This window comes from Eublepharis macularius, chromosome 10 (genome assembly GCF_028583425.1).
Source record: "Eublepharis macularius isolate TG4126 chromosome 10, MPM_Emac_v1.0, whole genome shotgun sequence".
In the NCBI taxonomy this organism is placed as follows: domain Eukaryota; kingdom Metazoa; phylum Chordata; class Lepidosauria; order Squamata; family Eublepharidae; genus Eublepharis; species Eublepharis macularius.
In genome coordinates this window covers 13,278,023-13,291,900 of record NC_072799.1, presented here as the reverse complement: position 1 = coordinate 13,291,900, position 13,878 = coordinate 13,278,023, and the positions used below count along the sequence as shown (strand labels likewise).

Here is a 13,878-nt window from a genome sequence, read left to right as displayed (position 1 = left end):
GAGCTTTTTTAAATGAACTTTTAAAACTCTACAGTTTTATGCAATTATAATTGACAAACATTGCACAAGCTGCTACAACTCACTGTGCATTTTCCTTGTGTGTGCATATGCTTAATTGCACATGCTTTATTACCTTCTATCAGAACACTCCTAAACGGGTCGACTAAGAATCCTTCTTAAGCCTATTAAATGGGTTTTACTCCCAGAAAGTTTTCTTAGGATTGCACTGCAATTCCTTTCCTTTCCTTTAATCTGATTAAAGCTTCTTGATTAAAAGTCTTGAACCACAAAGCCGCTCTGAGTCAGGAATCTTTCCAAACCTTCTCTTCATAACGGCAGTAGGCTGCACATGCAATCGAGTTAATAAGAGAACTCTAAAATAATTTGGAGTAGTTAGATAAAAAGCATAAGAAGGCAATGATTTTGGTGGAGGAATACCAAAATATAAAGAGGAATGAACTCTGCGGGCACGAGACCATGGCTGTTTCCACACTACTCACCTTCTCCCGGAACGGGGCGCAACATCACGGGAAAAACGCGAAAGATAGCATCTTCTTGCGTGAGTTTTGCGCGACGTCGCGCAAGAAGATAGCGTCTTCTCATGCGAGTTTTGCATGACGTCACGTGAGTTTTGCACAAGTTTTGAGCGACATCGCGCAAAACTCGCGCGAGAAGACGCTATCTTCCACATTTTTTTCGTGACGTTGCGCCCCATTCCAGAAGAAGGTGAGTAGCGTGGAAACGGCCCATGTATTCAGATAATCCCTTTCTTGGATATTCTTCTTAATACAGGACTTGACAACTGAGAGTTCCATGCCCTGAATACTGTCTGGATTTAATCCAATAAGATAAAAGTTTTGTATCTAGAGTCTTAGCCCAAGAGGAAATATAAGAATCTGCTTTTGATAAGGATAGATATCTGGAGTTACTATACAGCACTTTAAGGTGTAAATTAAAAGACAGTTGCCAAGTTCTAGCCTCAAAGATGGTTGACCCAATTCTGCTTGGAAGGACACCCCAGCTACAGATTTTGGTGCGTTAGAAAGCTTCCGAAGGAAATGAAGTCTCTAAAGATTCTTTGACTGATTGGATGCAGATAGCTGTCCCAAAGAGCAGAATAGGGACAATTTTCATATTAAAAACTTGAATTGCCCCAGGTGTAGCACTGCAATTCCATTAAAGTCAATGAGCTTAGAAAAGCATAATTCTGCTTAGAACTGCAAAGTTACAGTGAAATCTTACAGAGAGTTATACCCTTCAGAGCCTACTGACTCCAACATACTTAGAAGAGTACTTTTGTTTCAGATGGCACTATTACAGTGAAATCCTAAGCAGAGTTACTCCAGTCTAAGCCCATTGGACTTAAGAGTCAGACTGGAGTAACTCTGCTTAGGAATTCACGGTTAGGCACATAAGAAGAGCTTTATTGGATCAGACCAGTGGTCGATCTAGCCCAGCATCCTGTCTCATACACTGGCCAATCTGAAGAGCGAACAACAGGGCATAGAGGCTGAAGTCTTCCCTCCTTCAGAATTCAGAAGTTTAATGTCATGGGCTGAGCCAGCCCAAACAGACCAATCAGAGTCCAATCCAAAGTCAGAGCACAAGTCCAAAGCCAGGGGTGAATCCAAAGTCCAAAAGCCAAGTCAGGAGGTCCATAGGCTACTTACTGGTAAGGTCAGGTCTAGATGCAGGCAGATACAAGGCACAGTCCAAAGCTATAGGAGCAAGGCAGGGTTCAAGGGCATGATCACAGCAGTAGCAGGAATCCAACACCTTACTTCCCCACCTGGTGGTTCCTCTAGACTGGCTTTTATAGCCAGGCATGGTTTGCAGCCAGCTGCTTGGGCTCTGTCCTGATGCTACTCATCGTTGCTATCCCCAAGCAGCTGGCATTGGCGCAGGAGGCGAGCACTGCGCCGCCTCTCCTGCAGCTCTACTCTCTTCCTTCATCTGCAGTGCTCTTTGAGTATGGGCAAACCTGGGGGGGTGGGGGGTGGAAGCCCCTGGCTGGGCTTCACCTGTGGTGTTGGGGCTGGAGGGTGCCAGTGGCTCTGCCCCAGCTGCTGGCTGCGGACTCTGATTAGCCAGCAGCTGTTCTTCCTGATCACCTGCATCTGCTGAGTCGGGGCTGGCTACACGAGGCTCCTCTCCTCCCGAGGAGTCCTCACTACTTCCACTGCGCCCAGACTGGCCCATGACATTTACTGTCTCTGTTTCCTGTAGTCAGGCCCGCTAGTACCCCCTGATGAACCTATCCTCCGTCAATTTATCTAACTCTTTTAAATTCATCTGCGCTTGTGGTCATCATTACATTCATAGATGGCTTTAAAAGGGGATTACAGAGTGATTGGATAATACAGGGGTTAGATAAATTAAAGGAGGGTAGGTCCCTCCGTGGCTATTCGACATGGTGACTGAAGTGGATTGGCCATGGAAAGCACACACTCCCCGCAGAATTCCTCCGGATGTCTTACTTTGCTGTCCCGTTAGAAATGGTGGAGAAAATACGGAGTGGGAGCAAATACTCATTAATGGAAATTCGACAGGGCTTATGTAGAAGGCTTGAATTGTTGAACGATACAAACGTTATTTTGGAACGGCACATTGTTTTCCTGGAATAGTATCAGTAGTAAAGAGCAAGAGGCCAGCAGCACCCATAAGGCTAAAAAAAATTGTGGTAGGATATGATCTTTCGTGAGTCACAACTCACTTCTTCAGATATTTCGTATCTGTTTCGCTTTTTTAAAAAGACCGGGTAATGTACAGGGACACACCCATCCACTTCATAAGAATAGACAGAGAGTGTGGTAGGAGACTCTTGGGTTCTAAGTAAGAAAATAAAGCCTATATGTGCCATCAAGTCATAGCTGACTTATGGCAACCCCTACGAGTGGCTTTCAAGGCATGTGAGAAGCAGAGGTGGTTTGCCATTGCCTTTTTCTGTAGAGTCTTCCTTGGATGTCCGCATCCAAGTACCAACCTTGCTTAGCTTCGGAGATCTGGTTATATCTTGTAACCTTCCCCACAAGCAAGGGAATTACCTTATCACAAGTCAGCGGGCTGCAGGCTTGTCTCAGACACTTGGACTCTCCTCTGTCGCATATACAAGTTGTGCAGGCATCTTTCTGCCACTGTTCGCCATGCTGTAAAACAAGAAGGTGCATATCCAGTTTATAATTACTGCTGATCTCTATGAACTTTTCCCACAAGGGTGGTTTTTATGAATTCAGGTGGGCTGCATTCCTTCGCACACAAGCCACATCTTTTCAAAGAAAGGATGAGCCAGCAGTAAAAGGTGTTTATTGAGCATTCCTCTCTCTTTATGGGTCCCACTTTTATATAATACAAATGTGCCTTATTTTAATGTGTTCTTTGACTCCTATGATTACCAGAGTGGCTTTGGATTTAGCTGCATGAAAGCAAGTTCCATGCTTCTCTGATAATACATGAATCAATGCTCTCAAAGTTCTCTCCATCTGCAATGGCTTCCTATTAATTTCAATGGCAAAAGCAGACTCAAGTATAGCAAACAATGAAAAAGAAAAGGAGGTGGGGGAAAGCCCCCACAGACTCAACCCAAACAAGGCTAGGGAAAATACAGGGGTCAAGTTACAAACGAAAATAAAAATATTCCAAATAAGTATTTATTATTAGTGTACACAAGGTTGTAGTTAAAAACAAGAACACAGGGCCTAAATTACAGGCTACATGCATACGTTAAAAGCGACTAAAGCAGTCCAAAGACCGACACAAAGACAGACCAGATGCGTTTTGGCCCTCAGGCCTTCCTCAGTGGTCAATTGTACAATATTTATGTTAAACCAACACACCCACATATTTAGAAACCAATATAAAAATGCTCCCAGTGCTCTTGTCTCTTGTATTGTGTAGTGTAATTCAAATTGTTGCAGCAGACTCTAGACTGCACTCACACAATGATCTTCACTTGATATGGTCTTCTGAGGCTTGGTTTCCAATGTCTTTGGGTGTGTTTCAATCTGCAATTACAGTGAAGTAGCCATCTAAAAATGCATTGGGAGGATTTTTATATTGATTTCTAAATGTGTGGGTGTGTTTGTTTAACATAAATATTGTACAATTGACCACTGAGGAAGGCCTGAGGACCAAATGTGTCTGGTCTGTCTTTGTGTCAGTCATTGGACTATAGCATCATCTGTATATGGAGAATGCTTTAGTCACTTTTACCGTTATGTATGTAGCCTGTAATTTAGGCCCTATGTTCTTAACTCGTTTTTAACTACAACCTTGTGCACACTCATAATAAATTCTTATTTGGGATATTTTTATTTTAGTTTGTAACTTGGCCCCTGTATTTTCTGCAGACAAAAGTATGTCTGTATGATATGAGACCTCACACTGTTGAGGATATCAGCCATTATATGTTTGCTTAAAAATGAAAACGGGAGAACACAAGGAGACTTGCTACTGAATCAGACCAGTGGTCCATCTAGTACAGCATTGTCTTTTGCTTGGTGGCTGACCAGATGTGCCAGAAGGTCCATTCTAGTGAAAGGGACCAAACTCTCCCCATGTTGCTGCCCCCCCCCCAACAACTGGCATTCCACTGCCAACTTATGATGATACCATAGAGTTTTCAAGGCAAGAGACGAACAGAGTTGGTTTGCCTGCCTCTGCTTAGCAACCCTTGATTTCTTGATGTTCTCTCATCCAAGTACTAATGAGGGTCAACCCTGCTTAGTTTCTGAGACCTGACAAGACTGAGCTAGCCTAGCCTATTCTGGTCAGGGTCGTTCGTTCCTAACTAAATGTCCTGGCTGTTGATTATATTGTATTTTCACTTCTACTGTGTAATCCGCCTTGGATCTCAGTAAGAAAGGTGTACGACAGACAGACAGACAGACAGACAGACAGACAGACAGACAGACAGACAGACAGACAGACAGACAGACAGACAGACAGACGATCGATCGATCGATCGATCGATCGATCGATCGATCGATCGATCGATCGATCGATCGATCGATCGATCGATCGATAGATAGATAGATAGATAGATAGATAGATAGATAGATAGATAGATAGATAGATAGATAGATAGATAGATAGATAGATAGATAGATAGATAGATAGATAGATAGATCTTACAATGAATTTAAATGTGGAGTTCAGTTGATTCCCTGTCCCATATGATATTGGAATGCCCTTATTATAACTCTTACCACGACTTGTGGATTCCGCCTATTTTAACTAAACTGCCTCCCTCTGTATCGAAAGATAAAATAGTCCCCTATCTGCTGGTGGATAGAGATCCAAGGACTACGCTGGCTTTGGCCAAGTACCTCTCCACCATATTTTCCTTAAACAAAATAAAGACTCCGTCCTTATCTGCTGCTCAAAATTGCTGGATCAAAGGAACTTGAAAAAAAAATGAAGTACTCTCTCTGCAAAACGTGCAAAACAGAAATGTTCAGGGGGGAATTCCTGTAATGGGATCTGATCGGTATTTTTTTTAAAAAAGAAGTAAACATGGATCTTATAGCCACTGGTGGATCTCTTCTCCCTGAATCTGTCTAATTCCCTTTTAAAGCCATTTTATGCTTATGGCCATCACCACTATTTCTAGAAGCAGTCAAATCCACAATTTAATTACTCAAGTAAGGAATTATTTCTCTTCGTCTGTCCTGAACATGATACCCATCAACTTCACTGGATACCCACAAATTGTAATATTACGGGAAAGGGAAACGGTAAGTTCTCTCCAGATACTTTCCCTGCCCCATGCATAATTTTATAAATTTCTATCATGTTTCCTCCCCCAGACATTTATTTTCTAAACTAAAGCTCCAAACTCTTTAGCCTTGTCTTTTAGGTTAAAGCTGCTGGCTCCTGCTTTCCACAAAAACCACAGAATTCTATAATGAACCCACGATTATTCAAGGGAAAGCTCTGACCTCAACCAGCACTGCCTATCTTCCTGCCTTCCTCCACAACCACCCCCCTTTCCAAAATATGTTAACAGTAACAGTCTTATCTATGCCGGCTTGTGAACCGAGTTACCTCTTGCCAGCGCATTCCTTTCTGTTTCTAATCCCTTTCAACTCATGGGGCTTCCCAGCAAGAAGAAAAGGAACAAGTAGTTATTAATGCTGGCAGAAACCTAGGTGCTGGGGGACGAACGGAGATGTATGTCATACTACTAATGTCAAGTCAGCTCTTGTGCAGTTCATCAAAGGGTTACCTTAAATGCTCTCCCCGATACAGAGCAGGATTTTGGAATGCATTCCAGGCAGCATTTTCCAGCAGGTACAGCCACTGTTTCATCCTAAACATCAGAGGGTGGGTGGGAGAGATAAAGAAACCATATGTAAGAACTGTAAGAGCAGATAGCAACAGGGCTATGCCGGGGAGGGAATTCTACTCCATGTTCTATCCAAATGTGTACAAATAATGTGAACTTAACACATTCACTCTTCATTTATTCTGCCATTTTTACTATTTTGTGTCAAGGTCTGTCCAATGGTATAACATATTGAACACACTGGACATACGAAGGAGTCTTACATTAAGTCAGTCATCTGGTCCACCTAGCTCACGAGAGCAACAGCTCTCAGACAGAGAAAGGCCTTTCCAAAAAAATATTAACTGATCCTATTAATAGGAGATGCACAAGCTGAAACTGGGACTGTCCATGTGCAAAGCAGGTGTTCTGCCATTGAGCCACGGCCCCATCCCCATGGGATTCTAAGGTATGTTGAATTCAGCTGGTCATTGACCAAACTCAATGGACCTTACCACAATGTACATGGAATCCCCAGGCAAGATGCTCATCTGTACCGTCCCACCATGTGGCAGAGGGGGATTTTAACATGTGCACACCCAACTCTCATGTAGTAATTGACCAGAAGGAAGCAAACTCATCAGGGCTTTTTTCTGGGAAAAGAGGTGGTGGAACTCAGGACCGCACAATGACATCACTTTGGGTCAGCTGGAACAAGGGGGGAGTTTTTTAACGCACCAGTGGCGCGGAGGGCAATCTAAACTCCCCTCTGCCTGGAGATCAGGGGGCAGGGCCACCGGCCATGTGACCATTTTCAAGAGGTGCCGGAACTCCGTTCTACCGTGTTCCAGCTGAAAAAAAGCCCTGAAACTCAGTCATGCTAGTGGAAATCTGGACAATTAGCAACTTATAGCAAGTGTTGCATAGTGGTTAGAGTACCAGACTAGGATCCACCACTCTGCCATTAAGCTATCTGGGTGACCTTGGCCCACTTGCACTCCCTCAGCATCCACCCCCAGGCCCCTGGATAGCCCCCAGGTAGTTTTCCCCATAGGGAATAATGGAAAGTGGCTGAGGGTACCTACTTTGGTGGCCCCTAAATTTAACCCCCTCCCCCAGGTCCAATCTTCATGAAACTTGTCAGGAGTAGATTCGCCTGACAAATTTCATGAAATTTGGTAAAGTTTGCTTGAAAAATGACCCCCCCACACCCCCACCCAGCCCTCCCAGATAGCCCCCAGATTGATTTTCCCATAGGGAATAACAGCCACATTTAATTGAATTTGTCTAATATAACCAAATCGAATCAGATAATCAGTTCAGTATTCCCAGAATTCTGAGTTTTTGGGGCCCACAGCATATCAAAGCTGAATTTGCTGAATTTGGGGAGGTGCACACCCCTATGAGCAACAGCTTAGAGACCAACAAGATTTCCAGGGTATACGTTTACGAGAGTCAAAAGCTCCCTTTGTTGGTCTTTAAGGTGCTACTGGACACAAATCTCGGTCTTCTACTGCAGACCAACACTGCTATCCACCGAACACTACATTCAGAAAACAGTGTTATTGATCATGGGAAGTGGCATGACATTGTGTGATTGTATGCAGTGACTGTGTACAGGGCCAGTGCCAGAGTTTCTGGCGCCTGAGGCTGGGGGCAGCTTCAGGGCTGTTGCCGCCCCCCCACCCACGTGCTTACCCAGACTGCGTGATGATGTCACTGCATGTGACATCATTGTGCAGCATGCCACCTGCTGCGCCTAGCCCGCAGTTGTGTGCGGGTGGTGGCGGCAGCATGGGGCAACTGAGCGGGAGGGCTGGGAGGCTGCAGCAGCTGCGGGCCAGGTGTACCAGGCAGCCAGGGAGGCTGCCGCCGCCAGCTCCACGGGGCGTGCCCCCACCCCCGGCACCCCCTCCGGCACCTCAGCACTTGAGGCGGCTGCCAGACCTGCCTCAATGGACGCGCCGGCCCTGATTGTGCACAGGTAGGGGCTAGGTGGGGCCAGTGCGTTCATGCCCACTCCCCCTCACCATGCAGTGAATCAATGTGGAAGCAGCACAGGACTACTGGTATTGCCCGACAGATTCAATTTCTACCACAGAAGTCAATGGAAGACATTCACTTTTCGGGAGACAAATAACAGAGCATCAAAGAAAAGCAAGAAAGAAGAATAAGTACTGTAGGATTTCCCCTATTAAGGTTAATGCATTTTCCATTAGTGCCTCTTGTTAGGAAATCTATCAAACATTCTCAAAATTAGCTAAAGGGGGATTTAGTTGCTGCCTTTGCATTAATTCAGAACCTGGCGGACTGATTATTCACACCCTCCCTGTGTCAACAGTATAAGTCTTCAAAGTTCCCCGGCGTTCTAATGACTGGCTGATTAAATATCCGGATGATCAATGGTAGGATAGCAGCACTTTGAAGAAGAGGGGAGGAAATCTCCTTTAAATTTGTTCCCAGACACATTCCATCTAGTTACAAACGAGAGCAAGGTGTTTAACGTTTTCGTGAGCAAAAACAAGGTGTGTATATTTCTTCCCCTCCCTGATCAGAAAGGAGCTGGGATTAGTAATGGGACACCTGGCTCCTTAAAATGCAGGTGGGGGAACGTTAAAATGGGGAGGGAATCCTTTATGATGGGAAGATAATGAGGTTTGCCACCACAGTTTCCATTACTAACCTCGATGACTAACCTCGCACATCAAGGGAGCTGTACGGCTGAATATAAAACAGGAATGTGCTGAAGAGCGCAAAACGGGAACCTCCTGACACCGACGGTAAAGCAGAGTTTAGCGAATTCGGAGGGGGGCTCTTAACAGTCTCTTAGCTGTGCTCAACACTGAGGAAATGAAATGCTCCCAAGTGTCATGGAGGAAGGCAGCTAGCTTCTTCCTTGGACTGGAAGGTCACTGAACATACAAAAACCTAGTATACCGTTGTCCTGCTCACCCAGCATTCCTCTTCTCTTATTAGCAATAACTCTCAGTGAAAGAACTCTTTCCACCCCACAGAGCTGGGCAATTCATGAGGTAGTCCTAGGCAATTGCCTAGAGCACCAGTACAGGGGGAGGTGCCGAAAGAAGCTTAGGGCAGGTCCTGGTCGGGGCAAATCCACTGTGGCAAGTGGCAGCCCTGGGCTGTGCCATAGGCCTATGGGCTGCCACCCGCATTCATCACGTGATCAGTGGCTGCACTGTGTTGTGAGATTTGGGGTGGGATTTTTCTTCCCCTTCTCCCCTCTCTTGGTGCTGGTTCCGGCGGGGTCGAATTTTATTGGGGGTACATGCTAATTTCCCCACCACTCATTGGGAAAGCGGACAGAACTTGCTTCCCAGCGACACCCTGCTGTTTTTAGGTTCGTTCCATGACTCCCCAGCCGGGCAACCCCAGGACGGGTGCAGGCTCACTCTCTTCCCCTTAAGAAAGTTGAGGCTACACACTCAATACGATGCTTAATAAAGGAAAGAGTTTCATTTCTACAGAGTCTAAGTCCACAAAGCAATTCTTATACAAAGATGAACACTTAACGCTATACTCTAAGTCAGAATACAACTTAATACTTTAAACCTATGGATATAAAGCACACAACGCAATAATACTTAACCTAAGTCATGACACCGCAAGGGTCCCCTTGGACTGAGCTCAGCCGGGCTAGGAGGCTTCCTGGATGGAAACCTCTCTCACCGCTTGGCCAGGGCATCAGTGGGGTGCTAACGGCAGGCACCCCCTTTTAAAGGTGTTTTTCAGGGGGTGTGGCCACGTTGGCAGAGTGTTCCGGTGCCCAGGATTTCATGAATCCTACCTTCTTGCTTGTCGGTTTTCCTTTGCGGGGCAGAGCAAGCAAGCTCTAGCAAGCTCAGCAGGAAGTGAAAGGCTTCAGGCTAGAAGGAACCTGATGTGCTCTCCGGGCAAAAGCGAAAGGACCTTGGGGCGTCACAACTCCGAGGTCTCAGTGTGCTAAATTCTTTCTCTGGCTTGCTTGTGGGGGAGTCGGACGAAAACGAAAGTTAAAGGAAAGGAGGGCAGAGGCGAAAGGCCTCTGCTTTAAGAGTTTTAAGAGCCTTTTTCTCCTAGGCCTGGATTGAACGCTGTTCATGGCCTGGGATTTTCAGAACCAAACTCCGTAATTCCCACGACACACTGGAGGCCGGTGCCCGCAAGCTCAATACATCAGATACGTGTGGTAACTTTCGCAAATGGACAGGGGTCATTTCGTAGAAAAAGAGCTGGAGGAACTCATTAGCATAACTTATTAGCATCACTCATTAGCATATGCCACGCCCCTTGACATCACCAGAAGTGTTATTAGCATAACTGATTTGTATATGCCACACCCCCTGACATCACCTATCCTGGCTGTTTTGGACCCAATCCTGACCATCCAGGGCAAAATTGGGCCCAAAATGGCAAAAAGGGGCTAAAAATGGCCGGAAAGGGGCCCAAAATGGTCAGGATCAGGCCGCTGCTGAGCGGGAGAGTGATCTACCACCCATCAGAGGCCCAATCTGGGCTGTTTCGGCCCCAATCCAGGCAGAAACAGGGCCAAAATGGCCAAGAGTCAGGTGGGTGGGGCCACCTGACATGTCACCTCTTTAGGGAACTGCCGGAACTGCGTTCCTCCACAACGCCCTGGACAAGACATATGAAACCAGAAAACCACACATGGTAATTATAATGCTTCGATCAGGCCTCAGTTGGTTATAGAAACAGGCAAAAAGAAGATCATGTTCATACATCTATCGATATTGCCTATAATGACAGTCTTTGTGGAACACTCCAGAATTAATGAGGTTACAATCTCATTTTTGTAGGGTAATCTCATTGCAAAGTCTTTTAACAGCACAGTCAATTCTACTGGGGAACATGTGTATGCAAATTTTCAACGCAAATATAATGCAAAGATGTTGACAGGGTACATATCTTACCTGGTGACATGATACAGGATGACAAACGGTTGTGAAGCACAATACGGTCCCGTTCCGGCAAGCGCATCTAGCACACTGGCTGGGTTGCCACTCCACACCGTCCTGGAACATCTGGCCATCGAAAGAGCACGCCTCTAAAAAGCATTTAAGGCAACGGGTTTTTCTATGTTCACGGAACATTTCAGAATTAATAAGGTCACAGTCTCATTTTTGTAGGATAATCTCGCCGCAAAGTCAGGCATCCTGGTGATAAAATTCTGTACTCGCTGTATCTTATAAATATGCCTCCCTGTGGTGAAATGAGAGATACAACCACATACAAAAGCCTCCAAATGCCGATTCCTGCAGTGGTATCTCCTCTGGGAAGTACATTTATAAGAACAAAATAATCACAGACAATTACAGAGATATCTCATCTTGTCTTAAGAGTTCCCCGTTAAAAACTAAACCTTACCTGCAAACGCGGAAACATGGGACCAACCTACAAACGTGCTTAATGGAATCCTAGTGGCTCGATCAGATCAGGAAAAGCTGCTGCTTTCCGTGGGGGGGTAACTGGAAGTATCTTACAAAGGGCAGTGGGAGAAGGAGGACCCTGAATCGCCTGTGATTTTATTTATTGCATTACTATGGACTACAGCTAAAAATTGGATCCAAAGTAGCTTAACCCAATCCAAACCCCTACAGGTATCAATCGCAATATCATTAAAAAGATGTTCTCCATACAGTCTGTCCAGGTATGATGGAGGGACATCTGGCTATTTCTTCTCCTCCTCCTGGCTACCGCAATGGCTATTCATAACTAGGAGAAAGGAGCTGACAGCCGGAGCTCCAGGCATGATGGAGGGGTTCCTAATTACAGGAGAGTGGTTAAGCATAGTTGACATAGGGCCAAGCTACACATGACGAATGACACTTGAACGGCAAGTGTATTTCTCCCTGTTCACTTGCCCTCCACAAAATCCACTTGCCATTCAAGTGTCATTCGTCATGTGTAGCTTGGCCCATAGTCATTGTCCACACGCAGGGAGCTCCTCTTAACAGGAAGAAAATTCCAGATACATGATTCCCTGAGAGTAGAGAGTGCCCTCAAGTCATAGCTGATTTATGGCGACCCCTGGTGGGGTTTTCATGGCAAGAGACTAACAGAGGTGGCTTGCCATTGCCTGCCTCTGCAACTCTGGTCTTCTTTGGAGGTCTCCCATCCAATGACTAACCAAGGCCAACCCTAAGCAGAAGTGGTAAGATTAAGAACCTGACTCCTCATGTGCCATAGCCTCAATCTTTATTTAGTTAGAGATTTAGCCCAGGTGAGCCTGATCTTGTCAGATCTCAGAAGCTAAGCAGGGTTGGCTTTGATCAGTCACTGAATGGGAGACCTCTAATAATGACCAGGGTTGCAGAGGCAGGCAATGGCAAACCAACCACCTCTGTTCATTTCTTGCCGTGAAAACCCCACCAGGGGTCGCCATAAGTCAGCTATGACTCGAGGGCACTCTCCACCACCACCCTGTTTTTCTCCCCAGTGGGCCCCAAAGTGGCTCGCAACATCATTTTCCCATCCTCAGTTTTATCTTCAGGTTAGGCTGTGAGTGTGTGATAGTGTAGCATGGTGTAGCATGCAGCTGAATAGTTCTATTGCTCTTAAAGAGCCCATTTTAAGGCTGGTTGTTAGCCGCCTTGAGCTCCATGGAAAGGCAGAAGGGTAAAAACATTTTAAATGAAATACATCTGAAAGGGGGGGGGGGCTTGGCTTGAGAGCTGCCGTTGCATAGTGGTTAGTGGTGAATCAGCATTCTGATGGTTCGACTCCCACTGATGCCCTGAGTTCAGCAGGTGGCCTTGGGTAAGCCACTCCTCTCAGCCCCAGCTCCCCAGCTGTATCATGGTGATAATTATAACACTGACTTTCTTCACCGCTCAGAGAGGGGCACTGATCTGTCTAGAAGAGCAGTATATAAGCGTTATTATAGGAGCTGCTGTAGCATAGCGGTGAAATGGTTGGACTGCGAATCAGCACTCTGCTGGTTCGGCTCCCACAACTGCCATGAGCTCAGCAGATAGCCTTGGGTAAGCTACTACACCCCAGCTCCACAGCTGCATTGCGGGGATAATTATAACAGTGGCCTTGTTCGCTGCTCTGAATGGGGCACTAATCTGCCTAGAAGTGCGGTATATAAGCGCAGTTGTTGTTGTTGGCTGCTAAGGGACTTACAAAAGACTGGGGAAATATGACCAGGGATTTCGCATCTGCCTATATTTATAAGGCACAAAAATAGCAGATACAGCCCTCCCATCCTACTCACTCACCTCCATTGCCAATGCATTTTGGACAGCACTCTCCTTGACTGAAGGATTCTACCTCTCCTGTCTTGCAAGAAAGATCCGGGCAACTCTTAGGGGTGCAAATAACACTCCCACGGTCACAAAAGCAGGTTGTACATTCAGAAGCAGCCCATTCAGTCCCATGCTGCAGGGAGAAACAAAAATGTGAGAGATGTAACAACCCACTGTGGGAAATACTACATCAAGAAAGGAAAACATAATGCCTTCTCTCCACATTGATTTTTCCTCTGCCATCCCGCCCATTATTTGACCCAGGGGGAGAATAAATCTGAGAAAATCAGATCATATATTTTAATGTTTGCATGTGTTCCAATAATATTCCTGAACAAATGGTGAAAGCGC

The 13,878-nt window shown here is 45.7% G+C and overlaps 1 protein-coding gene across 1 annotated transcript in view; it reads right to left on the bottom strand.

The window, feature by feature from the left end:
• Window positions 1-11,316, bottom strand: part of FRAS1 (Fraser extracellular matrix complex subunit 1) — a 217,964-nt gene extending 206,648 nt beyond the window's left edge. Inside the window, exons 1-3 of the mRNA XM_054990228.1 lie at window positions 11,191-11,316; window positions 6,224-6,307; window positions 3,045-3,146 (exon numbers count right to left, since the gene is read on the bottom strand). Coding sequence (XP_054846203.1) covers window positions 3,045-3,146; window positions 6,224-6,307; window positions 11,191-11,301 — 297 coding nt within the window. The 5' untranslated portion in view covers window positions 11,302-11,316. The remainder of the gene's footprint in view (window positions 1-3,044; window positions 3,147-6,223; window positions 6,308-11,190) is intronic.
• Window positions 11,317-13,878: the final 2,562 nt, after the last annotated feature.